At 50.3% G+C, this 27,667-nt stretch overlaps 4 protein-coding genes across 4 annotated transcripts; 2 read left to right on the top strand and 2 right to left on the bottom strand.

Moving 5' to 3' along the window:
• Positions 1-1,122: 1,122 nt before the first annotated feature.
• LOC135389618 (uncharacterized) lies at positions 1,123-2,827 on the top strand. The gene is made up of 2 exons (XM_064619653.1): positions 1,123-1,698; positions 1,742-2,827. The coding sequence occupies exons 1-2, from the start codon at positions 1,123-1,125 to the stop codon at positions 2,825-2,827; spliced, it is 1,662 nt and encodes a 553-aa protein (XP_064475723.1).
• Positions 2,828-2,956: 129 nt separating this feature from the next.
• Positions 2,957-3,991, top strand: LOC135389617 (uncharacterized). The gene has a single exon (XM_064619652.1). The coding sequence runs from the start codon at positions 2,957-2,959 to the stop codon at positions 3,989-3,991; it is 1,035 nt and encodes a 344-aa protein (XP_064475722.1).
• A 10,768-nt stretch (positions 3,992-14,759) lies between these two features.
• Positions 14,760-19,106, bottom strand: LOC135389616 (uncharacterized). Its single transcript, XM_064619651.1, has one exon. It carries the CDS (start codon positions 19,104-19,106, stop codon positions 14,760-14,762), a length of 4,347 nt encoding a protein of 1,448 aa, XP_064475721.1.
• A 53-nt stretch (positions 19,107-19,159) lies between these two features.
• On the bottom strand, positions 19,160-19,741 carry LOC135389615 (uncharacterized). Its single transcript, XM_064619650.1, has one exon. It carries the CDS (start codon positions 19,739-19,741, stop codon positions 19,160-19,162), a length of 582 nt encoding a protein of 193 aa, XP_064475720.1.
• Between the last annotated feature and the right edge of the window lie 7,926 nt (positions 19,742-27,667).

Genomic DNA, 27,667 nt, shown 5'->3' with positions numbered 1-27,667 from the left:
ATCAGAGCAACCGGTCGCTTGCCAGGCCGGCCTTTTTCGATGTGTTCGGCGTGCAGGGACATGAATCCCCCTACACACTCAAAACATGCGCTGGGACAGTTGAGTCATCGGGAAGACGAGCAAGTGGATATGTGGTAGAGTCCATCGATGGACGTGTAAGAGTTCCACTACCCACACTCATGGAATGTATGCAAATTCCCGACGACAGGAATGAGATTCCTACGCCAGAAGTGGCGCACCATCATCCACATTTGAAGAAAATAGCTGGTTTAATCCCGCCTCTGACGGACGACGCTGAAATACTGCTTCTACTCGGCAGGGACGTTTTGCAAGTGCACAAGGTACGGCAACAACTGAATGGTCCCAACAATGCTCCGTATGCCCAAAGGCTGGACCTCGGCTGGGTGGTAGTAGGTGATGTGTGCATCAATGGGATGCGGAAGGCAGACCGTATCAGTACATTCACCACTACACTGCTAGAGAACGGCCGCGCGAGCACTTTTACTCCGTGTCCAAGTCATGTCTTCATCAAAGAGAATGTCACACAAGGTGCTGCGATAGCCAACTTGACGTCAATGCCAGCTTGGTCATGCGATACGTTGTCGTACATCCAAGGGCTGGGTGACTCTGTGTTTGAGACGTCGAAGGACGAGAACAAGCTCGCTCCTTCGATTGAGGACAAGCAGTTTCTGGAAATAATGAACAAGGCATTCACCAAGGATGAAGCAAACAGTTGGGTTGCTCCGCTTCCCTTTCGCACAAGGAGGAGTCCACTACCGGACAACAGGGAACAAGCACGAACTCGGTTTGCCTCGCTCTGCCGTACCTTGGACAAAAGACCGGATATGAAAGAACACTTCTTTACGTTTATGGGCAACATCTTTGCCAACGGACATGCTGAGTTAGCCCCGGAACGACAAGAAGGAAAAGAAGTGTGGTACCTTCCTATTTTCGGCGTATATCACCCGAAGAAGCAGGAACAGATACGTGTTGTTTTCGACTTGAGCGCGAAGTTTCAAGGGACATCCCTAAATGACGTCCTTCTAACTGGGCCTAATCTTGGAAACAGTACTAATTCGGTTCCGTAAGGAACCATTCGCCATCACCGCAGACATTCAACAAATGTTTTACTGCTTCATCGTTCGTGAGGAGGACAGGGAGTACCTAAGATTCCTCTGGTTCCGCGACAACGACCCGAAGAAGGATGTTGTGGAGTACAGGATGTGCTTCCACGTATTCGGAAACAGCCCATCGCCAGCTGTTGCAACGTATGGACTTAAGCGAACCGCCCTTGAAGGTGAAAGGGAGTATGGTACCGACGCCAGGCGATTTGTAGAGAGAGATTTCTATGTGGATGACGGGCTGAAGTCCCTCCCTACCGAAGAAGCGGCCATCGATCTACTCCAGAGAACGGAGGACATGCTGGCTGTAGCAAACCTGAGGCTGCACAAAATAGCCTGCAACAGCGTCGCAGTGATGAAAGCTTTCCCATCTGAGGAGCATGCGAAAGATCTGAAAGATCTAGACTTGGGAACTGACTCCCCTCCGACACAAAGAAGCTTGGGCCTAAGTTGGAACATTAAACATGATGCCTTCACCTTCCACGTTCCTCCCAACAAGAAGCCACACACCAGGCGGGGTCTTCTGTCTACAGCTAATAGTTTGTACGACCCTCTTGGATTCGCAACTCCTGTCACTGTACGTGGTCGGCTGTTGTTGAGGGAACTGTCCATCTTGACAGAAGATTGGGACGTCGAACTACCACAAAGTAGTTGAATGGGAAGTTTGGAGGGACTCTCTATCAGATCTCGAAGATATCGAGATACCTCGTACCTACTCTGGTATATCTCTCGCCACTGCGTGTCGTAAGGAGCTCTGTATATTTTCAGATGCCTCAACAAAAGCCATTGCTGCCGTGGCTTACTTAAAGCTCACGGATGCTCGTGGTCATAACCATGTCGGGTTCATCCTCGGGAAAGCCAAGCTCGCACCGAAACGTGGACATACAATTCCAAGACTCGAGTTGTGTGGGGCGGTGCTCGCAGTGGAAATGGCTGACGTTATCATCAGCGAGCTCGACGTTTGCCTTGACGAGGTGAAGTTCTACACCGACAGCAAGGTGGTACTCGGCTACATATACAACGAGTCCAGGAGGTTCTACGTATACGTAAGCAATATGGTCGAAAGGATCCGGAAGTCATGTCAGCCCAAACAGTGGAATTATGTTCCCACTGAACAGAACCCTGCCGACATTGCCACACGGGCAGTATCGGCTGATCGCCTTGCAAAGACAACGTGGTTAACTGGCCCTAACTTTTCGTACAAGACAGACGACTCGGGCTCAGATTTCGAATGTCAAACGTTTCGATTGATAGACCCTGAGGCAGACGAGGAGGTTCGTCCTGTGGTGACCACCCTTGCTACCAGCGTGTCGTCGCAGCGTCGGCTGGGTGCTCACAGATTCGAGCGGTTTTCAAGATGGACGATTCTCATTCGAACAACAGCGAATCTTCAGCACATCGCTCGCTCATTTCATTCTCGGGGTGATACTGCATCGGTGTCCTGTCGACACTGGCACATTTGCCTCGAGCCCAGGACTAATGAAGAACTTTCCGCTGCGAAGAAACTCGTCTACAGAACCGTCCAAGGCGAAATGTTCTCGAGTGAGATTCGATGCATCCAAAATGAGCACAGACTACCGAGGGACAGCCCACTTTGGAAGTTGAACCCCTATATGGACGAGGATGGCGTCATGAGAATCGGAGGACCACTTCAGAACTCGACACTTGACCAAGACGAACGGCACCCTGTCATCATGCCCCGTTGACATCATATTACTACACTACTGGTCCGACACCATCACGAAAGGGTTGAGCATCAAGGCCGCCATTTCACTGAAGGTGCAGTCAGAGCGGCAGGATTGTGGATTGTGGGAGCAAAAAGCTGCATCGGCTCGATGATTCACAAGTGCGTCAAATGCCGCAAACTGAGGAGCAGACCTCAGAAGCAAATCATGGCTGATTTGCCAAGAGACAGACTTAGCATGGACCCACCGTTCACCTATGTGGGCCTCGACGTGTTTGGACCATGGAAGGTTAAAGCGCGCAGAACTAGAGGTGGACTCGCACATAGCAAAAGGTGTGCTGTGTTGTTTACTTGCCTGTCCGTACGTGCGATACACATTGAAGTCATTGAATCGATGGATTCTTCGAGCTTCATCAACGCTCTCAGACGGTTCTTGTCTATTAGAGGTCCGGTTAAACTGCTGCGGTCCGATTGCGGAACCAATTTCGTCGGTGCGTGCAAAGAGTTGAAGATCAACACTGCGTCGCCTGGCCACAACGATGTTGGCAAATATCTGCAGTCTCAAGAATGCACGTGGGTTTTCAATCCCCCTCACGCCTCTCACATGGGTGGTGCTTGGGAGCGCATGATCGGGATTGTTCGTCGCATCGTGGACTCTGTGCTTCTAGGCACGAACAAGTCAGTGATTTCACACGATATGCTTGTCACACTCTTTGCGGAGATCGCAGCGATCGTAAATAGCAGACCTTTGACTCCGGTGTCAACAGATCCGGAAAACCCAACGATTTTGACTCCAAGTATGATTCTCACTCAGAAGACGGGCAGAAACCCTCCACCTCCTGGAGAATTTGGGCATGACAGTGTCTACCGACGGCACTGGAAACAAGTGCAGTCAATGGCCAACACCTTTTGGGACCGCTGGAGGAAGGAATACCTTCCAACATTGCAGGGCCGTCGCAGGTGGCAAACAGCTCAACGAGACGTCCGAGAAGGTGACATTGTCTTGCCGAAGGACAAGGATGCCGAGAGAAATGAGTGGCCTATGGGTCGCGTTATCAAGACTCTACCCAGTTCTGACGGGAGGGTGCGTAAGGTAGAGCTTAAGATCCACAAGAACGGACTAGTGAAGGTTTTCCAGAGCCCCATTTGCGAAATTTTCCTTTTATTAAGTGATCATGAACTGTGAACATTTACATGCTTGTTGGGGAATTTGTGGTATCTTCAGATACCGGACGGGGAGTGTGCTGCCTCTACAGGCTTGTCTTAGTTATTGTGTATATTTGGTAGCGCCCCTTCGCGGATTGTACGCGGCAGCTTTCTTCGTTTTCATTTTAGAACTGGGACTGTTGTGCTGATGCATGGAGCGAAGCCGACGTGGCTCCCGTCCCGCTTATGAAGACTGTCTTTTTACCGTACTTTGAGTTATGTATGGTTTAGCCTTCTGATTAAATGTGTGCAACTAAGTAACGTCCTCATTGAGATCAGAAAACCCCTCATATGTGTTTGACAAACATTCTGTAGGATTGTACCGAACGCAAGCAAGGGAAGATTTTGAACATGAAAATGCTGAAAAATGAATATCGGTCCATGTCTAGTTTAGGTCCGTCACTCGATTTGAACCTTGAAATCTACATACCTGGATGTAATTATGCAAGGTGCATCGTAATCTGTAATGAATATGCGGCGCTCGGTTCCACAAATTCCTCCAGAGATCAGTTTCCCCGGGAAAGTTTCGGCAGCGGCGATCATGTCATCTCCATGCGCCCATTGTTTACCTATGACAGCTTACGCACACCTCGCACTCTTCCCAGTATGCCTTTCGCCTGTTCCCTCTCGCTCGTTGCCAAGAATGCATAATGAAAGCACTAGATCTCGACGGGTATCATTTGTGGTACTCCTACGCATCAGCCATAGAGCTTGGCTTTCGTGTAGTGAGGTTAGGTCAGGTTAGGTCAGTACATATTACACGCGCAGTTGTTCGAGACTGTGCTGGCAGAAGACGGTGCCAGTTTTGGCGCGGAGCAATTGCGTGAGGAGGAGGCCGACTGTCGTCCGCTAGCGGAGTCGCTGTGCGTCTTAGCAACGAACAGGCGAAAGGCATGCTGGGAAGAGTGCGAGGTGTGCGTAAGGTGTCATACGCTCACCTCCTCCTTTATTATCGCTCCGATGGAGGCCAAAGGAGCTCCTGTTTCTTCTGGGTGGAGGAGAGCTCGTACTTCTTCCCGAACCACCTCTCGGATCAATTGCCTGAGGGGGTGTACGTCGAAGCCTGCAGGCGCGGCGAAGGCTTGGTAGTCCTGAGGTCGCTGTCCGACCGAGAGAGTAAACCCCTCTCAATCCTGACGGCTTCGGTCAGGAAAGTTTGTCTTCGTGGGTTACGGGATAGGGCGTGAAAAATCTCCTCTTTCACACCTCTCATGAGCCGGTGAACTTTCTTTTCTTCGGAGGCTTTCGGATCAACTCGTTTGAAAAGCCGCATCTTCAACGAAGCCGGTGACGCTTTCGTTTGGTAGCTGAACCCGACTCTGGAGTAGTTGTTCGGCGATTTCCGTTCGTTGCTCGAAAGTGAACGCCTCGCGGAGCTTGTCTTTGAATACCTTCCAGGACGTAAAAGAGTCCTCCCTGTTCTCGAACCAGGTCCGCGCCGTCCCGTCAAGAAAGAACTAGATGTTGACGAGCTTCTGGTCATCGTTCCACTTGTTAAACCCAGCGATCCGCTCGAAATGGTCGAGCCAGTCGTCAACGTCGTCGTACTGTACGACCGCCGATCTCACTGAGTACCTCCAGAAATCAGTACCTCCACCAGAAATGTCACGAAGCGAAATGGGCCGGCGAGTCGTCGAATAAACAGCAAACGGTTTATTAAACTACTTGGTAGCAAAGACACAAGAGTGATAGCTCTCTGAACACAACTAAGTTGAAAGCATGAATGGATGCTCCAGCCTGGAGCGCACAAGTATTTAAGCGTCCAGAAACGTCGAAAGCTCCAGAGCGTCGAAAGGTCCAGAAACAGCACGTGCGGTTCCCAGAGAGCAGGCGATATGCCTGGAAACTTCTTGCTTCTTCTTTAGCACGCGCCGGGATGAGATGTACCGTTTCGTGCCTGCCCTCGAAGTTTCTCGAAGATGATTCGTGGCAATATGAACTAATAGTCCTCCATTGCGTGGAATTAGCTGCGTGTCTCTCGGACTCTCTTAGCATTACTCTCGGAAACATGTATGTCGGCCCGGGCCCGGCCCGTCGTGCTGGCGTCATTTGTGGGCCCGACCCGGCCAACGGGGTTGACGTATTTTGTCGGCCCGGGCCCGGCTGGCCCGGAGCACACAGCCAATAACAAGCCCGGCCCAGCCCGCGGGCCGGGTCGGGCCCGTACCCGTGCAGGGCTCTAATGGTGACTACTGCGAGGGATAAGCTGTTTTAGTGATGATAAGGCATATCGCTGTGAAGAGATAACTATTGAGATTCATGTAGCATTCCAAGGAAAAGAACGGAACGCTGCTTTGATTTTGTGGAAACCCGTGTTTCCACAACCTCGGGGCGTCAGTCCGTCCCCTCCGTCGCCGAGGAAGACACAGCAGGCAAAAGGTTCAAATAACAAACAAGGATTTATTGCATACCTTTCGCACAGCACTTGCCGTCCCAATCGCCACAGCAAGAAAGGCCCCACCGCATCAGTCTCGATGCCTTTTATCCAGTTTACGGCATACGCCCCCTCGTATCAATCATGTGACCTGAACCGGGGATTATCTCAAGCACACATTCCCCCACCCTCAAAGTTTACACCATCCCAAGCAGCAAAATGTACTGAAAGTCGAGTGCAATAGGGGTGGACGGGTAGGTGGAAGGCCTTGAACAGACTCGTGAAACTAAAGAACATTGATAAGACACATACCGTCCATCTCTATTGCACTCAACTTTCAGTACATTGTGCTGCTTGGGATACTATCCGACATGTCGAGGATGACATAGTCCGGGTAGTCGTCTGTCGGGGCTCGATGTGTTGAGGGGGCGACCGTTTCAGTTTCCTTCAGAAGGTCCGGCCGATGTCGACGAAGGGTGGCCAATGCAGCCGTGACATCCCCGGAGGTACGAGCAGCCTCTGTTTTTTCCTTGTGGAGTGAGCCCCGGCGATGGGTTTGCCGATGAAGTTCCGGCACCCCATAGAGAGGGCAGAGGAGCCTGAGTTCCTCGTCGGAGTGCGGGATCGGGGGGTCACAGGGGTGGCGGTCGCTCAGAGTTAAGCCCTTGAACGGGGCAGGCACTTCGGTCGAGTCTTCTCCTCTGAGGGGACGGGGCTGGGAGGACCATTTCGATCGGGATGCCCAACGGACGGGTCATCCGGCCAAGACAACGGTCCAGGTAGCTACGGCTCGTCAATCTGGAGTGTGCGTTGGCCCAGGTGCAGAGCAGGTCAAGCCGGAGGGTCCACCAGACTGAGTAGCGGTTCGCGCAGTGTCCGGCTGTGTCATGCATCGACTCTTCGCACGAGGAGGCATCGTAGTCTGCGAGGAAAGAAAAGGGGAATCCGGTAAGAAAGCTATTTCAAATCGCGAGGGCCTGAAAAGGCTCTCCCCCAGAAGATCATAGTTGAAGACTGCGAAACCTGCAAGAAGCTGCAAAGCCGTGTGGGGCGTCACTTAGCGGGTGAGTCCTTCGGAGGACGAGGTCACCGACGCTGTAGGTGAGGTTCCGTCGAGCTCGGTTGTACTGGCGAGCCTGGTCCAACCGTGCGACGTCCAGATTCTCCCGAGCCGTCCGAGCTGCATCGTCCAGTCGACTTCAGAGTTCCTCAGCGAACCTTGAATAAGGAGGCTGGGTACTGCCACCCCGGAGGCGTAGAGCATTCTCCACTGGAAAAGGTGCCTCTCGTCCCAAGTTCAGGAACGCCGGGGTGAAGCCTGTAGATCTGTTTACTGTTGTCCGTGTAGCGAACGCCAGTTCAGCCAGGCGAAGATCCCAATCACGGTGGTGCTGACTAGTAAAAGCAACCAACATCATTTTCAGCTTCCGATTAACACGTTCGGTAATGTTAGCCTGAGGGTGATATGGGGAAGTCTCCTTGTGCTGAATGCCTAAGACAGCGCAAGAATCTGAGAACACCTTAGTTGTAAAGTAGGTAGCGTTTATCTGTGATGAGCTGAGCAGGAAACCCGATCCGGCAAAAGGTGTCGAGTAGTCTTTGCCACACTCTCTGGGAAGTCAGTGTCCTGAGAGGAAACAGCTCAACCCATTTCGTGAAATGATCAGTAACCACAAACAAATACTGGTTACCTGTAGGACTACGTGGAAACGGTCGCATCACATCACAAGCAATTATCTGCCAGGGCCTATTTCTCTGAATAGGCTGTAAGCGCCCAGGGGGTAAACCACCACGAGGTTTTGCTCTTTGGCATACGGGACAAGTGCGAACATACTTAGTTACATCCTGCCTCATTCCTGGCCATGTCGCAACACGACACAACTTTTCATAAGTTTTCCTGCCACTGCTGTGACCTGCCAAGGCCGAATCATGAAAGTAACGTATGAAAGACTTACGCAACTTCCGTGGCACCACGACTCTGAATGGGGATGAGCCGTCATCGTCATCCGCCTGGGGTATGTATCTGAACAGGATGCCATCCTCGCCCAGCAGATAGGAGTCGTGCCGTCCGTCAATCGTTCCGGTGCCTGCCGAGTCCTGCTCAGCTAACCATTGAGACACCCGCTGACAAAGGCCGTCCGCTATCTGAGCGTCTAGGAGCTGCTCTCTGCTCACGACCGTGCCCCAAGACGAAGATACGTCTCGTGCCACTTGTGCTGCTGCCAGGAGCTGGGAAGGCGCCTCGGTGCCTTCCTCTCCCCCCTCCGGTAGAGGCGCACGGGAAAGCGCGTCTGCTACCACGTTCGTCGAGCCCCGCCTGTACTCCACGTTGAAGGAGTAGCCTTGTAGCGTCAGGGCCCACCTGGCAAGACGTCCAGATGGGTTGCGGAGCCGCTGCAGCCAAGAAAGTGCCTGGTGGTCAGTCTGGACGGTGAAAGTGGTGCCGTCCAGGTACAGATCGAACTACCTGAGAGCGAAGATGATCGCCAAGCATCCCTTTTCCGTGACGGAGTAATTCCGTTCTGCCGGATTCAGCGTGCGACTTGCAAAAGCCACTGGACAGAGAATAGCGTCATGCTCCTGCAAGAGAACTGCGCCAACTCCATAATCACTAGCATCTGTTTGCAGTACAAACGGTTTGTTCAAGTCAGGCAAATATAGCCTGGCCGTATTAGCGATTGCGTGAGAAAGAGCTCGAAATGATTGTTAGTGCTCCTCTCCCCACTGCCAGGGACAACTGCAACAACCGGTTAAGGGGCAGCGCTATCTCAGCGCAATTAGGAATGAATTGTCTGTAGAAACCAACCATACCTAAGAAACACTGCAAGGCTTTTACGTTACCGGGAACCGGATGCTCCATGATCGCCTTTAGCTTGTCATCGCTAGGACTGATGGTTCCTCTGTCCACCCTGAAGCCGAGAAGGCTGATCCTAGGCGATGCCAGCTGCACCTTGCGGGGGTTGATGGTTAGCCCCGCCTATTTCATCCTTGCAAGGGCGATTGACAGGTGTTTCAAGTGTTCCTGAAAGTTTCTGGAAAACACTACGACATCATCCATGTACGCCATCGGGAAGTTATACTTCGAATCTCCCAATACGGTATCCATGAGCCGTTGGAAACTGGCGGGAGAGTTAGACGGACCGAAAGGCATCCGTACAAACTCAAACAAACCCCTATGACAGGTAAAGGCTGTTTTCGGGACATCTTCCGGGGCAACTTGAATTTGCAAAAACCCTCTACTACAACCAAGCGTTGAAAACACTGTAGCGTTGCCCAGGGAATACGTAATAGACTCGATGGACGGAAAGGGGTCAGAGTCCCTTACAGTGACTGCGTTAAGTCTACGGTAGTCGACGCATAACCTAGCCGTACCATTACGTTTCGGAGCCAGGCCGACAGGAAACGTCCAAGGGCTTGGGACCTTTGAACTGCACCGGTTTGGAGCATTTCATCAAGAGCAGCGTCTAACAAAGCACGCTAATGCACACTCAGCGGTCTCGGATTACAACGCCAGGGCCTAGCGTTACCCGTGTCTATGCTATGCTGTAACACAGACGACTTCCCGGGTTTTTTCGTTAAGTCACCTTCAAACTGCCGCAGTACTTGTTCAAGGTGACGGCGCTCCTCCTCGGGACCATGGAATGACCCCAAGACAGTCGGGAGCGGGGACGGTTCGACGGACGTTGCTGCAGCTTGCTTAGCTGAACTGCTGTCCTGTGACACGGCGAAAGGAAAAAATCCTGACGATCCGTGGTAGATGTATCCTCCATTGGGCAGGTCCAGCACAAATTTCTGCCGGATGATGAAGTCTCTGCCCAGGATAACGGGCACTGCCAGGCCAGGAAGGTGGACGAAGCGCTGCTTTCGTCGTCTTCCATCAAAGCGAAGCCAGAGCACAACTGCAGTTTGTGCTGGAATCACGTCATTTGAAGCAAGACGTAAAGTGACATCTGTGGATTGCAATTCCGTATTCCGTGATGCGCAGTGCTCGTAAACACAATCGCCGATAAGGGAGACTGTAGCTCCCGTGTCGATAAGGGCGATGTAATCTCTCCCCCAAATTCGAACAGTGATGTTTGGCTCTTTGTCCTCGATGTTATCTCGGACAGAAAGAGCAAAAGGAGCTAAGGCGTCTCCTTTGTTCTTGCTGCTTGCAAAGCCAGCTTCTGAATTATCAGGGTCACGAATTGTAACCGTTCGTTCGCTCTTTCGGCAGATAGCCGACGTCGCTGAGCGATTGTTTACCGGCATCGGCTGCGACCGTTTCCCGTTGGCACATTACGGGGGTTTGGTCTTTGCTGCGGACAGTCCCGACGAAAGTGGTTCGGGCTGCCGCACGTCCAACAGCCGGCTGGCATTCTGCGTTGCTGCCGCGGAACATGCCGCTGCTCCTGCGGCCTCCTTGGGGTTTCGCCAGCTGAATAGCCGGGTTGACCATGATTATGGGACAGGACGGGTCTGCCAAAGCTCGTTCCTGCGGGGATCGCCCTCTGTTCATAACGGAAGGGATCAGGTGCTCGGCGTGATGGCTCCGCATAACAATTGCGGTTGTGCTCATCCAGTCCCACTGCAGGTGGGCGCTCAGCCGAGGCTGCTCCCGCTGACCACGCACAGCGCGGTTCTAACGCCAATTCAGGCGGGGTCGATACTCGAGTTCCGCTAAGAGGTCTCCTTCAATTGTGCGAGCCTCTTGCGCCAGCGCTTCAAGGCCATTAAAGCGATGGGCCCGAAGATAGGGCCGGTAGCGAGGATGACACTGACGGATAGCCCGCGTCACACGCTGCTCCTCTGTAGCAGTCGGTTCAGCTCTGCTCTACAGGTCTTGCAAGGCCCGAACGAATTCTGCTAAGGTCTCATCTGGATGCTGAGTTCGCTTATGCAGCTCCTCCAGGATACGATATTCGTAATCCGGGGGAAGAAATTCGCTCTTAAACCGCTTCTGAAAGTCCTGAACGGACGTAAACCTCGACTGCAGCCGAAGCCAGCGAGCGGCGTCCCCGATAAAAGCAATCTGCAGGATGCGTTGTATCAGGACCTCATCTGAGATTCCCATACCAGTCTGATAGGCTGTAAGGTCATCCAAGAAGTCGGCGACCGACTTTTTATCGGTATACCCTAAGAAGGTAGGGACCGGTAAATTCAGTCGCAGGGGCGCTTGTGCCTGCGGCGGCGAAACCGACCCGGCATCAAGGCGTTGTGCCACCAACGAACATAACTCTGTCATGCGTGACAAGAGTTCTGTCGTTATAGCGGAGTCCAACTGCGGCACTGCAGGTACCGTAGTTGGCGTACCTTCGGACGGAGGCACTGCATGTACCTCTTTGTCCTCGGCTGGTCCTTTAGGCTCCGAAGGCGCCGAGTTGTCCGAAACCAGAGTCTCCTCTGAACGGGACCGCTGATGAACAGGGCCTTTACTCCGGAGGTTGTATCGGCCTGGCGGCGAATGGTGCATCGGCTCCGGGGCTCGGGCACCGAGTGGGAGCTCTAAAGCACTCAAATACAAGCAAACGCACTCAAACAAACAAAAACGCTAGCTCAAAAAGAAAAAAAATGACACCCCGGAAAAAGAACACGAACAAATCGGCGGGTCCTGAATGAAAGAAAAAAAAGAAAAAAGAAAACGTACCAAACGAAAAATGAACAACGCGTGCTGCGTCCTCCTCGCTGTCGAACGGACGAACTGTGCCCCCAATCGTTGGGCGCCAGTTGTGGAAACCCGTGTTTCCACAACCTCGGGGCGTCAGTCCGTCCGCTCCGTCGCCGAGGAAGACTCAGCAAGCAAAAGGTTCAAATAACAAACAAGGATTTATTGCATACCTTTCGCACAGCACGTGTCGTCCCAATCTCCACAGCAAGAAAGACCCCACCGCATCAGTCTCGATGCCTTTTATCCAGTTTACGGCATACGCCCCCTCGTATCAATCATGTGATCTGAACCGGGGATTATCTCAAGCCCCCAATTTTTATGCTCTTTTTCATTCCCAGAAATGCGGGACAGAGTTTCTTAAAGTTTGCTTGACCGGCGTACTCGCTGCCCTCCATTGAAGCAATGCATTCTATCTGGTTTTGTTAGAATATCTGTTAACCCTGAGCTTCAGAAAGAAATCTCCACACACGGGTGTTGGTGTGAGAGGCCCTTCGATGGCGTGCCAGTGGAATGGAAGCGCATGAGCGTCACAGTTTTGTTCCTGGATGACTTATTTTCGCCGTGTTGGCTTCATGGCAGAATGCACAGGTGTGCTATTTTTGTTGTACTTGGCCAAAACAATGGGTTCTCCAGAAAATGTGCATGTAAGACATGAAAGTTGAATTTGTCTTGTGCGCAACTGTGGGACGCTCCAATTTTGTTCCCACGACAAAAGAAATGTTGACGGGTTCAGTGTTAGCGCAGTGGTAAAGACGTTGGTCGTAACGTTCGAGGGCTGCGGTTCAATTCGCGGTCTGCGTAGTTTTCTTTTTCCTTTTATTATTTTTTCTTTCTCTTTCTGTCTTTTGTTTGTAGGGGGAGTTATTAGAGTAACGACAGGTCGAGAGCGTCAGAGTTTCGGCTTAATAATGCCATACTTGATCTATACCATGCCGCATGGCGTTCGGTTTGATTTAGTTGCGGTAATGCTGTGCGATCGCCTGTGCACTTAATATGTGAATAGCAGATGACTTTCTCTTGCACTCCGACTTACTTCACCGTTACGGGAATCCCCCTTTTGCACAGTGCCACGCGTGTTTGTTGTAGTGTAGTCCATCACTTTACATAAATTTCGAACTTGTGGCTTAAACGTCCTTTCTTGCCTATGAAGTCGAGGTCGATATGACGACGGAGGGACGGAGTCGTACCTGACATGTGGAAGACTGGCCGCGTAATCCCGGTGCTGAAACCAGGAAAGTCACCAAGAGAACTGGCATCGTTTCGGCCCATCAGCCTCACTAGCTGTCTGTGCAAACTTGTTGAAAGGTTAATCCTGAACCGCCTCGAATGGTTGCTGGAATCCCGAAGCCTTCTGGATCCAGCGCAGGCTGGCTTTAGACGGGGACGTAGCACGATGGGCTGCGTGATAAATGTGGTATCCCACATGGAACAGGCTAGTGCTGACGGCCTCCTGAGTGTTGCCGTTTTTCTGGATGTTAAGCGACCCTATGACACCACAAGTCACAATCACGTGCTTCATGGGCTTTTTACTATGGACGTCACGGGGAGAGCCCTTAGGTGGATCTCTGACTTCTTGCGAGACAGGTCCGTATACGTGAAAACCTCAGAAGGCGAAACCCCTCATCACGGTACAGCAGCTGGTGTCCCACAGGGAAGCGTCCTTAGCCCGCTCCTGTTCAACGTTCTCATGGCCGCACTACCCTCCCTCCTGCCACGGGGCGTCAATGTTAGCTTGTACGCTGACGATATTTGTATCTGGTCTTCTGGAAAGCAGTGGCCAGCACTACAACGCCGCCTGCAAAGCGCGCTGGACATTGTAGCCTCCTTCCTGGCAGAGAGAGGTATGGACCTGTCCCATGAAAAGGCTGTTTTTGCCTTTCACACGCCGCCATTTGAGAAACCTTCAGCTCTACATAAGTGGGCACCCAGTGAGGCGCGTTACGCACCACCGGTTCCTTGGTCTCATCCTCGACCGCAGCTTATCGTGGAGAGCAGAAGTTCGCTGCTTGAAAGACACAGCAGAGTCCCGACTGAATGTTCTGCGCCACCTCTGTGGTACCCGGTGGGGGCTCACTTCTAGGGCTCTTTTCGGTCTTCACCGGTCCCTTGTACGTCAGGTATTGACTTACCACCTTCCAGTACTGCATCATCTCTGCCCCACATCTGAGCAACTGCTGGAGACCATTCTTGCGAAGAGCATCAAGACGTGCCTCGGCGTCCAGAAGTCCACACCAACTGCTCTAGTCTTCGCGGAAGCCAGGGAGCCACCTGTACCCATCATGAGGCTCGATCAGTCTCTTAGCCACTATCTGAGGCTGGCAACTCGCCACCATCGACACCCCTTAGTGCGCGCTTTGATTCGTCGTCCAGCGTCTGGGTACAGCCAAGCCGTTCTTGCCCACCGAAGCATCATCCCCAAGCACAAATCTCTGCCGAAGCACCCTGTATTCAAGAATGGACCCACGACTTCGAGAAAATTTCAAACTTCTTTATGGAACTGGTCGGAGCGCTTCGCTCCATCCAACAACAGCAACATAACAAACAAGAAATATTACCCAATCATTGGCTCACACGCTATTTAAGGTCCCCGAGAGGCCACATCGTCCTCCTCGTTCATGCCTTATTTACGCCGACAACGAAGTTATTTAACTCAAATCTGCAAAATCCTCCCCGGCAAAATGAGAAGTCTCATTTTTCTTGTGAAACTACTAACACACGATAACTCAGTCAATAAACCTCTAATGGATACAGCAACTGAATTGGCCTCCGTAGCACTGTCCCATCAGTCAATCTTACAGCGCACGCACGGACGTTACGATCTCTTCCGGGAAACAGCTCCACAACCCGTCCTGTCTTCCACATGCGCCGGGGCAGCTTTTCATTGTGCACTATGACCAGGTCCCCGACGTGAAGCGGTGTCGTTTCACCAGAGGATTTGACACCATGGGCGGACCGCAGCTGCAGAAGATATTCAGTTCTCCAACGTTTCCAAAAACAGTCTAGTAGTTGTTGATGAAGCTTCCAGTACGCCCGCGTGTCTGTGGTCGGCCCCTGAAGGTTGATGTCGAAAGGTGGCAAAGAAGTCACCCGCTTCCCTACCAGGAAGTGGGCCGGTGTCAGTGGCTCTCTGTCTTCTGGTGTATCGTTCACAGCCGTCAGAGGGCGAGAGTTGATGACTGCCTCTACGTCATGTAAAACAGTGGTGAGCTCCTCGAAGCTGAAGCAGTTCCTCCCGAGCGTCCTTCTTAGCGCAGTCTTGACACTTCTCACCAGTCGCTCCCAGAAACCGCCCCACCAGGGCGCGCGTTCGACGATATATTTCCAATTAATTCCTACGGTGGTGAGGTGGTCCTGGAAGGCTGGGTCTTTCAGTGCTTTCCACACTTGCTTCTCGGCCTTGTTGAAGGTTGCGGCGTTGTCGCTGTAGATAACCGATGGAAGCCCTCGCCGGGAAGTGAAACGTTTGAACGCCAGGAGAAAACTTTGAGTCGTCATATCCGATACTAGTTCCAAGTGCACCGCACGGGTGACTGCGCATGTAAATAGCGCTATGTAAGACTTCTTGTTGCCTCCACCTGTTGGTTTGATGATCAACGGTCCCGCGAAGTCTATCCCAACCACTTGGAATGGCCGGCTCTCAGTCACCCGCTCGCTGGGCAGTCGTGCAACAGGTGCAGACGCTGGCTTTACCCGGTGTCGTGTGCATGCGTTGCATCGAAAGAGAACTTTTTTGACTAGTTGCCGGCATCGCTGTACCCAGTATCGCTCTCGCACTTCGGTTATGGTGTCTTGCACACCCCCGTGGAGAAGCCGTCGATGAGCCGCCTCAACGATCAGTTCGGTGACTCTGTGTCCGTGCGGGAGGAGCACCAGATGTCTTACGTCCGTTGGCAATGTCGAGTGCTGCAACCGCCCCGAGATCCTTAAAATATCATCCTGGTCCAGAACTGGCTGCAAGAGGGCGATCGGAGACTTCTGGCTCACCATGCCCCCATCTGCGAGCTCCTGTAGCTCCTTGTAGTACTCGGACCTTTGTGCCTCTTTAACCCAATGGACCTCAGCCTCATGAACCTCATTAGCAGTTAGGGACCCTTGCCGCCTCTTCTTTCGCCTGCAACGGTCTGCAAAGCGGCGAATCCATGCTGTGAGCCTCAACACGAAATACCAACTACTGTGGTTCTCTAGCCTCAGTAGGCTGGAAGTAGTAGTGTCAGTGTCCACGAAGAGCACTTGTATCTTTACCCGTTCTGCTTCTACAGTCTCTTCGTTCACCTGCGGTTCGTGAGTGCCGCTGGGCCATAACTCCGCCGACTCCGACAACCATGCAGAGCCTCTGAACCATATCTTGCTGTGTAGCAGTTTCTCCATGCTTTCACCTCTTGTGAGCAGGTCCGCTGGATTTTGTTCCCCTGGACAGTGCCTCCAAGCAGCTGGATCGGTTGCAGTTTGAATTTCTGTCACCCTGTTGCGTACAAACTGCTTCCACCGCAGTGCCGATCCTTTAATCCAACAGAGTACGATGTTCGAGTCTGTCCAGAAGATTAGCTGGAGGGGAAGGTGAGAGAGCGCACCCAAAAGGCTTTTGGCCAGCCTACATCCTATTAGAGCTCCCATGAGTTCTAGGCGGGGTAGGGTCAGCGTTTTTAGCGGCGCAACTCGTGCTTTAGCAACCATCAGCGTGACCACGACCTTTCCATTGACGTCCTCTGTGCGCAGGTATACGCTGGCTCCGTAAGCCGACTGACTGGCGTCCGTGAAGACGTGCACCTGGATTGCGTTCGCAATGTCTTCAACCCCTTGGCTCACATACCGAGGTATTTCGATTCTAGCCATGTCCGGCAGTTCCTCGCACCAGCGCTTCCACTCCAAAGCTATTTCTTCTGGTAGTTCGTCGTCCCAATTAAGACCATGCTGCCAGATGCGCTGGAAAAGCATGCGAGCCCGTATCGCGAATGGACTGGCAACACCAAGTGGGTCGAAAATCGAGGCTGAGAGCTGTAGTACCGACCGTTTCGTGTTGCCCGCCGACGTGGTGTTGGGTGGGCTGCATTCCGCGAGCTTGATGCTGTCAGTGTGTCGATTCCACCGTAATCCCAAAAGTCCTGTTTCTATGGTCGCTGCGTAGTGCTGTTCTAAGAGTGGCTCGTGATCTGCGAAAGGGCGATTGAGAACCGGGGAATTCGATGCCCACTTTCTTAACTCCATCCCAGCCGCCCTCATGACGGTATTCGCGTCTTTGTACAGTTGTTCAGCTTCATCCTCGCTTGAAGCGCCAGTCAATAGATCATCCACATAAAAGGAATTTGCAAGATGCGCTGCCGTTTCCTGTAGGTGCTCTTCCACATTCTTTAGATGGTACCGTATTGTCGCCGACAAAAGGAAAGGACTGGAGGTTGTACCGAACGGTACTCTGGTCATTCTCCAGACTTCCACGTTGGGCAACTGACCATCTTCCTTCGGTGTTTCGTTACACCACAGGAAACGAAGTGCGTCACGATCCTCTTCCCTGACAACAATCTGGAGAAACGCATTGGCAATGTCCGCCACCAGAGCGACCTTGACCGTCCGAAAGCGCAGCAGCAGCGGCAGTAGTTCCGTGTTTTGCTTCGGTCCCTTTTCGAGATGCGCGTTCAGAGATGCGGTTCCCGGGGCATGCGAGGAAGCATCAAAGACAACTCTGAGCTTCGTTGTCGTTGAATTCTCCCGGACAACCGCCTGGTGTGGCATATAATAAATATGCTCTGTTGGTGCTTGCTCCGCTTCGGTAACTACCTCTGCATGTCCGTCGTTGAGGTACTTCCTCATCGCACAATCGTACTCCAGCAGAAGAGTTTTGTTCGAACGAAGTCTCTTCATCAGGCTTCTCAGCCTGCGCTCAGCTACTTCCCGGTTGTCCCTCAGCGAGGCACTGCCAGTCTTCCACGGCAAACTCACTTTATATCGGCCGTCCTCCTTTTGTATGGTGTCCTGGAAATGTAGCCACACTGCGTCGTCCTCTGAGCGCTGGTCATTTGCGCCGTCTGTTATCCCAAGACCATCCAGCTCCCAGAACATTCGGAGATCAAACGGCCTTTCCTCGGTGCTTGCCTCCACGTGTAACGCGCAGGTAAGCGTGACGTCTCCGGTGACTGACGACAGGACAGCGGTGGGACCTTGGAACGTCCTGCCTAACTGCGTGTTCACCGCAACTGTACGGTCATCCGCCCCTGACCGTCGCACATCGGACTTTAGGAACCTCCACATCTGATCCGCTCCAATCAGAAGACAGATTCCTACTTCGGCTTTCGCTCCTGGGAAGAACATTTCGTCGGCAATGGGACCGCCCTCCCTTCTGATGGCGTCCACGAAGCTGTCATTTGCCGTGGCGTCTGCCAAGTCCTTACAGATGAAAGGAATATCTACGGCTTCAATCAGATGCTCTTTCTGATCGTACTGGCTCCGCAAACGCACCTGGACCAGTCTTCTTCTGTGTGAACTTACTGACGTTTCTGGGTCCCCAAATGTGTTCAGTCGCACGGTTACTTCATCCAGTACCGGTAGCCCCAGCTGCCGTGACACATCTTCTTGAACGAACGTTTTCTGACTGCCGCCGTCGAAAATACCTCGGATATATGCGGATTGATTGCCAGCGATGACCCATGAGCGGAACGTGTGCAAAAGTACAGTGGCACTGACCCTGTCTCGATCGGAGCTTGCTGCGTGCATGGCAACTGTGTCAACTTCTTTCGCTTTCGTTGACGAGCTTCCCGACCATTTAGGGTCGCACATGGAGGTCACGTGTTTCCCCTTGCATGTTAAGCATGTGACTTTTCGCCTACAGTCCTTAGCTCGGTGCCCCTTGACGGTACACCTGAAGCAGCGGCCGTCCGTCGCGAGTACCTTCTTCTTTCGTTCCAGTTCTATGGGTGTGTTGCAATCTCCACTGCTGTGCTCTTCCGAGTCGCAGAAGATACACTTTGACGTGGCTTTCGCTAATGACTGCAGTACGGCCACGGCTGGGACGTTCTTCTCTTTCCGTAGACTCTTTCCCAGGGTTCCACCTCTGGGTGGCCCGTCTCTGTTCGTGCTGACCATACCGGACTTCTCACGGCTTTCCACTTCGATATGCAGGAAGTCCAGTACTCTCTCTAACTCCTTTTCGGTGTAGAGGTCTCGTGCTGTACTTCTCGTTGACCATCTCCCGATGCACTGTCCTGTTGAACAGCGGCTGCTGTTGTTGCACGTGCTGATCGGCGATAGTACTCCAGTGTGATGTCGCTGGGTAGTGCCTTGAGAAGGATGTCCACCAGCAAAGCAGCGTACGCTGAGTTGGCAACTCCCAGAGCTCGCAGACCACGGATATGAGCCTGCGTGTGATCGTATAGTCGTCGAAGTCCTCTGACATCACTTGGTGACGTCACCGCTGGGAGGGTCCGGAGCTTCGCAAGGTGGTCCTGGGTGATCCTTTTCCGGTCCCCAGATAGACGGGTCAGTATCTTGACAGCGTCCTCGTAGCACGCCTCCGAAGCTTGCAGACCAGCTATAGCGGCCGCGGGTGGTCCAGACAAGAGCGTCCGCAGGTATAGAAATTTCTCACTTTTTGTGAGATCGTCGTTTTCGTGCACCGGTTCGCAGAATTGTTCCCAGAAAGGGAGCCATCGATCCAAATCTCCACGGAAGGTCTGTAGCTGTAGCTTGGGGAGCTTTATCCTCTTTGACCTACCTCTCATTCCCTCTTCGGTTACAGCAGAGGCCGCAGGAGGTCTGCGGTCACCTTCCGTTAACTCCTCAATCTTACAAGTCCTTACAAGTCCTTCTCTACTCTACAGGATCGGGATGTCTGTCTCCAATGGTGCATGATGTCCTTGAAGTGTACACTTTTGCCGTATCACGGGGACATGACATCCAGTTGCAGTGGGTCCCTGGCCATTGTGGTGTCCCCGGAAATGAGGCGGCGGATGCAGCTGCCAGGCGTACCCGTCTAGCGCGTGGCGTTCGCACGCACCCCATCTACTTCACAAGAGGGGATGCAAAGAGCACGATAAACGCAGTAGTGAAACGTCTGAGCGGGGAACACTGGCGTCGATGCGTCCCAGTTAACTCACTGCTGCACAAAGTGGATCCAGACCTGCAGTTTTTAATGCCCCAGCGCTCCTCCGGGCCGTTACCTCCATCATTCACCGGCTACGTCTCAATGTGCCATATACCGGCCGCCTCCTCTTTAAACTTGGGAAGGTTTCCACACAGAATTGTTCCGAGTGCGGGATATTGGAGGACACAGAGCGTGTTATAGAAGCCTGCCCTCGATACAGAGAGCCTCGTCTTTCCCTTGGGGCGGCACTAGCCCGCCTCGACAATCGCCTTTTCTCCGTTGGGAAGGTTCTAGGCTGCTGGCCTGCACAACACCAGCTGCCGGCATTGCGCGCTCTTGTGGACTTCCTTACCGCTTCGGACTTGCTTGACACTCTGTGAAAACTTCGGTGACATTGTGTTCGCACTATATCTGACATTGTGCAGTGAGTGTTTCTCGGCGTCGAACGTCTCCCCCTTTCCTTTCCCCCGTTTTCCTTTATGCTTTATCCTGCTGCACCCACTCTACCCCTTTCTTGTTTCCTGTGTTTGGTTGTTTGTTTGTTTGTACTTCTATTTTTCGTAGCTAACCTTTTTCTTTCTTTTTTTTCACCCACAAACGCGTTTTGGAGTAGCCAGTTCTGACTGGGTCGGGACTAACCTCTCCATAATTTTCTTTCTTTTTCCAATCCAATCCAATGCCGAAGGGGACTTGCCGCTTCTGGATGCGCCATCTGTATATGTTGCTGTAGACGTAGAAAACTTCTCGTCTACCAGAGCATAAGAATGGGCTCGAAAGACTTGAGTGGAACCTGATCTCTTCTTTCCAGAAGGTTCGGAAGGCTTACGAAGGTCGGTGGTACCGGCAGAGACAACGGGACGTCCGGTGGTGTTACGTTCTTAGCTACGAAGCCTGTGAGACACTGGCGTGTCCTCTGAGCTACTCGATAGAAGTCGCTTTCAGAGCAGTATCGAATTTTCCTGAGGAACGGGTGACGGGGAATGTGAGCGCGCAAACGTAAGAAGTGCCGAGCCGTTTCACTTTCACGTACACTCTAAGGAAAAAAAAAAAAAGAGTACGGGAAACTCCCTTAGGGGTGTCCACCCGCGTCACACATATGACTCCCTTTGAGGTGTTTAGGCTAATCCCCTTGTAAGGGTGTTTTCTTGACTCCCTTACTAAGGGTGTTCACTTGGCTCCCCTTCCTACTCGACTCCCCTCCCTCAGGGCGTTCCCCTGACACTCTTCTTGCAGGTGTTCCCTTGATTGCCGTACCCAAGCGCATTATAGAGAACGCTAAGCACTCTGTTTTCCATTTCGCCATTAAGTGACGTTACCTCATTTAGTTTTTTGTTATGTTTTTATGTGCAGTACTAATCAGCGTTGCATTGCGTTACAAAAACAATACTTTCCCGGCCCCAATACAAGAACAGCACGTGCAGCGGTTCACCACCTTGCTCACGAATACAGGTAGTCTCATAGAATTACCCAAGCAGAACATCCCTGAGAAGTAGTCACTCGCATTGCAGTACGACACGACCCAAAAATTTTACATCCGGCTCCTAGGGTATACACAGAAGCGAAAAACTTTCGTAACCGTGACGGACAAACGGCTCATCAACGTGCAGTGCATATGCAGTAACTTGAAAGCACTTAGCATTACAGAACAGATATTCCCTTCTACCAGGCATGAAGTTTCTTACTTGACCTGCCGCTTCCCATGTGATTAGAAAATATTTCCACGGGCATTTTCCCTCAAATGAAACGACCGATCCGAGTGTCACTTACTATTATAACAGAAAAGACTGCATTGTAGAAGCGGACATCTTTACGAGCACAAGAAGACAATATGTAGGCACCAGCCTGCTTGTAAAGTTGCAGTATGTGTTTCTCGGCACGTAATGTTGGGTACTTTCCAAAGACATCTGCCACGAACGGCTTTTCTTGGTACAGCCAAGACTTGCTAAAAGTAAATGTCCTCTGCACTGATACAACTACTTTGGCCATGTCAGACACAGGCTTGTTCGTCTCTTTTTCCATTCTTTGCAGATGTGTCTCGATAATGTTAACGAATGAATAAAAGTACGAGGCTGCAGTGTTGCATAGTCTGGAAGAACCTCGTCATAAATATTGGGGAGTGAGGCTAACACCCGTCCATGAAGGGAGTGCACGCAATACCCCGCATTAAATACGGTCACAGAAGGGTGTCGCTGCAACGCTCTCTCTGTTTTCGAGTGTGTCCGAGCATCATTTGGCACCCTTTTGACTCCCTTTTCTCTGAGAGTGTAGAACCTCAACCCGGAGTTCAACAGCTTCAGCCAGGACTTGCCGTGTTTCAGCCATTCTTTGAACTCCAAGGCAGCGACGAAGGCTTCGAGCAAACAGGGTTCGAAGGGTATTTAATGATGTCGTTGATATCCTGTGCAGTATAGGAAGGCTGTAAAGCACAGTCGTCCTCACCAACGCCGCGTGAACTGCGAGAAGGGAGCGCTAATCACAGCCCCATCCTGAGCCATAAATATGTTGAATTGCAGGGAGCCATCGCTGCACTTTGGTTTCAAGGTGCTTAAGGTTGGCGAGCCCAGCGCAAGTCCGATTCGATTACCACGCCAATGAAGCGATGGAAACGTACATGCTCAAGCTTCTTTGTACCGACCCAAAGAGGGAAATTACTCATAGCCTTGTGAGTGAAAGGGAGCTGAATTGAATTGAATTGAATTGAAACTTTATTTTACATTGTTGCATGTACAATGTGGGAGGCCCAGTGCAAAAAGCTGCAAGAAGCAGCTTGACAAGGCTCTGGGTTCCCACTCTGACCGTGACAGTTGTCAACGATAAACACACACAAGGCAATGTTCACTGTGTCACATATCATATCATTCTATCAATACTAATGACCAACGCAAGTGGAACATAATCAGACACACTTAGACAAGTAACATTTGACGAATCTGCTTGTTGGAAGTGTTTGCATAGATTTGAAATTTATTTAAAATTACAGGCGCTTGAAAGGATAGTTTTTGATTACCATAGTTCGTTCTTGAGAACGGAATTTTCCAGGTGTCTTTGTGACGTGTGTTAGCACTGGAGGAGGGGGCTGTGAGCTTTAATAAGTTAAGAAAAGTGCTATTATGAGTTTTCACAGCATTTTTATATATTGTAAGTAGTCGATAATGGTATAACTTTGGAGCAGGTATCAAACTTGGTGAAGAGACAGTCTACAGGGTCTAGAGACGATAATTGAGCTATACTCCTCAGGCTCTTTTTCTGTAACCTTAATATAGAGTGTAAATTACCATGTGTCGTTGTCCCCCAAATTAGAGTGCAGTAATTTAAGTACGAATGAATTACAGTATTTTAGACCATTAACTTTATTCTAGTAGGTAATATGTAGCGATTTCGGCAGATGACTCCAACAGATTTAGATATTTTACGTTTTATGTGCTCAACGTGATCGTCCCAGGTGACGTTGCTCTGAAAATAAACACCGAGTAACTTTTGACTATTAACAAATTCAATTTTATCACCACCAATTTTTAGCGACATAGTTAAGGAGACCTGCTTATTTTTTGGCCTAAATAGAATTGCCTTGGTTTTACCTGCGTTAATCTTAAGTGAATTGTTTGTCGTCCATTGGTAAAGATTATGCAGATCCTCGTTTGCCATAGTTATAAGGGAGTCAGCATTTTGGCCAGAGAACAACAGAGTGGTGTCATCTGCATAAATAACCAGTTTAGCATATTTACAAGTATGAACTATGTCATTTAAATACACGTTAAATAACAGTGGCCCAAGGATACTACCCTGGGGGACGCCAGTTTTGATATCCGTAGGGTCGGAAATAAATTGCAATATAGCTACATTTTGTTTCCTGCATTGGAGATATGATATAATGAGCTGTAATGGAGTTCCACGTATACCATAATTCTGAAGTTTACAAGAAAGTGTGTCATGGTTCAGCATGTCAAAAGCCTTACTTAGATCAAGAAAGATACCTAATGTTATATTCTTACACTCAAAATCCAACAGGATTTGCTCCTTAATAGTTGATAGCGCAGTTTCTGTAGATCGCATTTTACGAAAACCGTGTTGGGAATTAGATATTATGTTGTGTTTATCAAAAAATGATATTAGCCTATTCAATATGATGCTTTCCAGACCTTTTGATAATACGGGAAGCACTGATATCGGCCGCTAATTAGATAAGATATTTCTGTCACCTCCTTTAAAAACTGCGACCACCTTCGCATTCTTCAGCCGGGTAGGAAACGTGCCCGACGACAAGGCTAAGTTGTAAATATAAACCAAGTGAGGGGTGATTAAGTCTAGCACATACTTTATAGGTAGGATTTGAAGCCCATCAATATCAGAGCTTTTAGAATTTTTCATATTGGCAAATACGGACATCACTTCAGGTTCAGATGTTGGAAAAAAATAGACTGAATTTGATGTTATGAATTGACACGATTCAGGGGGCTGTGAGTGCACAGCACTAGGCCCTATATTACTGAAATGTTGATTAAAGACGTCTGCCAATGTTTTACCAGTGAGTGTTTCACCATTAATTGTAAGCTCATCAGTTGAGTGATCTCCCACAGAGCGATTCATAAGACGATTAAGATTACGCCATACCGTTCGGATATCACATGTAGAGTCGAACAGCGAATTATAATATCGTTCTTTAGTTTGGCGTATCAGCTTGTTCGTAAAATTCCTACATGCTTTAAACTGATCATAATCCTGCTGCCTTCGAGATTTAAGGAACGTGTGAAATAATTTGTTACGTTTAGAGATCATACTGATTATTTCAGTTGTCATCCATGGTTTACGAGCTCTTCGGCAGCGTTTTTTTGTTATTACTGGAAAACTCCTTTCATATGCTTCCTTTACAAGGCTGGGAAAGCTATCATAAACTACATTTACATCAAGAGAAGAATATAAGAAATCCCAGTTGATTTCTTCGATGGATCTCCTGAAGTTGCTTAGACCATCTTGAGTAATTGGTTGTGAAGAATATACATTTTGCTTTGCATTTCTACTAACAGGTACACAAAGATCCACAAACATAAATATCGGTAGGTGATCTGCTATGTCACAGGCCATAACACCAGCTGAGACGTTCATTTGATCGTTATTCGTGACAAATAGATCAATAAGCGTTGACGACGAAACGTTAATGCGAGTTGGATGGGATATAACGTTAACGCAGAAATTAGATTCCAACAATCTACTAAGGTTTTGTTGTGGAGTATTACTGCTCATTAAATTTACATTAAAATCTCCCCCGAGATATAGGCGATAACCATTTTCATTGATAAACGATAAGTATTTCTCCAAATAGTCCAAAAATTTCGGAATATTTCCATGCGGTGGTCGATATAATGTCGAAAAGAAATGTTTTCCGGAATGAACTGTGATAAGTTCTATGTCATCGGTAGACATAGTAAACTCGCTAATATATAGACAGTTTAGGTTTTTCTGCGTCAAAATTGCTACTCCACCTCCACGTCTACACTTCCGATTCAAATAAAATGCATCAAAAGTATCTAAGTGAAATTCATCTCCTTCTTGTTCACACCATGTTTCAGATAACATAATGCAGTCAAATGAGAAACCAACATCGTTGAACAAAATATTGAGTCTCTCATGCTTGTTTCTTAAGGACTGTGTATTCACATGAAAACATTTTACACTATTCCCAGCAGGCAACCGTTCCCGAAGATTATCAATGGGTACAATCGATTCAGAATGCATTTAAGAACAGACAATGAAAAAGAAGGGTGACGTCTTGTCACTCATGCAATTCGCAACAAATCATCATCACACGCAATTTCTATAGCAGGACTGGAATCGTCTTTCCGCACAAACACTCTCCCTCGACTTATCCAACTGTACCTCCATCCTTGTTGTTTCCGTCTAGATACCGCCTTACCCATGAGTAGCCTCAACGCAGGGCAAAGGTGCTCGTTTATATAAACAGGACTATTAACCGGCATGTTTAAATCCGTGCAAGTAATGCGTTGCCTTTTTGCTTTGGCTAATACTGCGTCACGCTTTGCCCTTCGCTGAAACTGTACAACAATGTTCGCAGGCTGAGCGTCTGAAGATTTTTGTCCAAGTCTGTGGCAAGCAGCAATATCATCAACCTCTATCTGTTCACCAATCAGTTCACCAATACGTCTAATTATATTTGGGATGTTTTCATCTGATGTAAACGCAAGGCCCTTTATTTCAATATTTGCATTACGCGAGTACTGCTGAAGCTGTACGATGCTCGATGAACCTTTCGGGGGAAAGGTCTATCCCAAGTTGGGGGCCTGAAGTGCGTATGTATACTATTTAAAGCCAGCAATAGGCGGCTGGCTGGGTGTAATTTTCTTACTGTCCAAAAGGGCGACGTCATCTGCATACACGGAAAGGGACACTTTGCGAGGAATTACCGATTGTAGGTCGGCCATCGCCACATTAAAGAGCGTCGGACTCAGAATGCTTCCTTGGGGAACTCCTTGACCAACAGGATGCTTAGGGCTTCGGCCTTGGGATGTACGGACAGCGACAGTTCGGTCCGTAAGGAAGTCTTGTAGCCGGATGAAGAGTCGACCCAGAGGGATACCCCAAAAGAATGCAAGGCGTGCAGAACACAAATGTGCGAGACGGTATCATATGCGCGCTTGATGTCCAGGATAACAGATACGACGATCTGTTGATGAGCACGAGAATGTTGGACTGTAGAGACTAGGTCGAGAACTGGATCCATGGAGCTTTGGTGACTAGGCAATTCAGGAATTTCTTGAGGGAACACAGCTTGCTTTTCGAGCCATGCCGGCGGTGCAAAACTATTCTCTTCATCCAGAGCTGAGCACGGGTGCGGGTATACCCGCGGGTACCCGCAATTACCCTCACATCGTCACGATTTGCGGGTAGGAATTCGCGATCGCTGCGGGTAGCGGGTAAAATGCGGGGGTAGCCGCAATGCGACCGCGGATAATGCGCGTACATCCGCATTACCCACACTCCATGACCAACTAAGTTATCCCTCCCTGCCACACGCGAGCTCAGCAGTACCCTATGTTGTTGGCCTTATAAATCCATGTGCCAGACTGCAGCAGGCAAGTGCTGGCGGGCGAGTTCGATTATTAATGCAGACATATATGGCTCTTTGTTGAATTGCAGTTTTATTGGCAAACGATTGAATCCGTCCGAGACACGTAGCCAACACTCAGAATTTTCATTCTTTTAAAATAATAGAAACGGCGGTAAAGTGGACAAGGGGACGAGTGGACGTTCAATAACGAACAAAAGGAACGCATCCATTGATTTGGGGTAAGGCTAGTGTATCGTGCCCGCAGCGTCATCTTCATCACCTAGAATGTGAACTAGAAAACGGGGGTTCTAGCTGGCGGCAGAGCGCGTGTATGCCGCTCGCTTCCCCCTGCGGGTCCCAATGTGGGTACGCGGGTATACCGACAGCACCGCGGGTGCGGGTCGCCCAGATTAAATTCTTGCGGGTGCGGATGCGGGTGCGGGTCCAAGTTTGCTTACCCGCACTCACCTCTATCTTCATCAGTTTTAATGCATTAGCGTT

Source organism: Ornithodoros turicata, chromosome 3 (genome assembly GCF_037126465.1).
Source record: "Ornithodoros turicata isolate Travis chromosome 3, ASM3712646v1, whole genome shotgun sequence".
Taxonomy (NCBI): domain Eukaryota; kingdom Metazoa; phylum Arthropoda; class Arachnida; order Ixodida; family Argasidae; genus Ornithodoros; species Ornithodoros turicata.
Note: the sequence above shows the minus strand (reverse complement) of the source record. Positions and strands in the feature narration are given on the sequence as shown.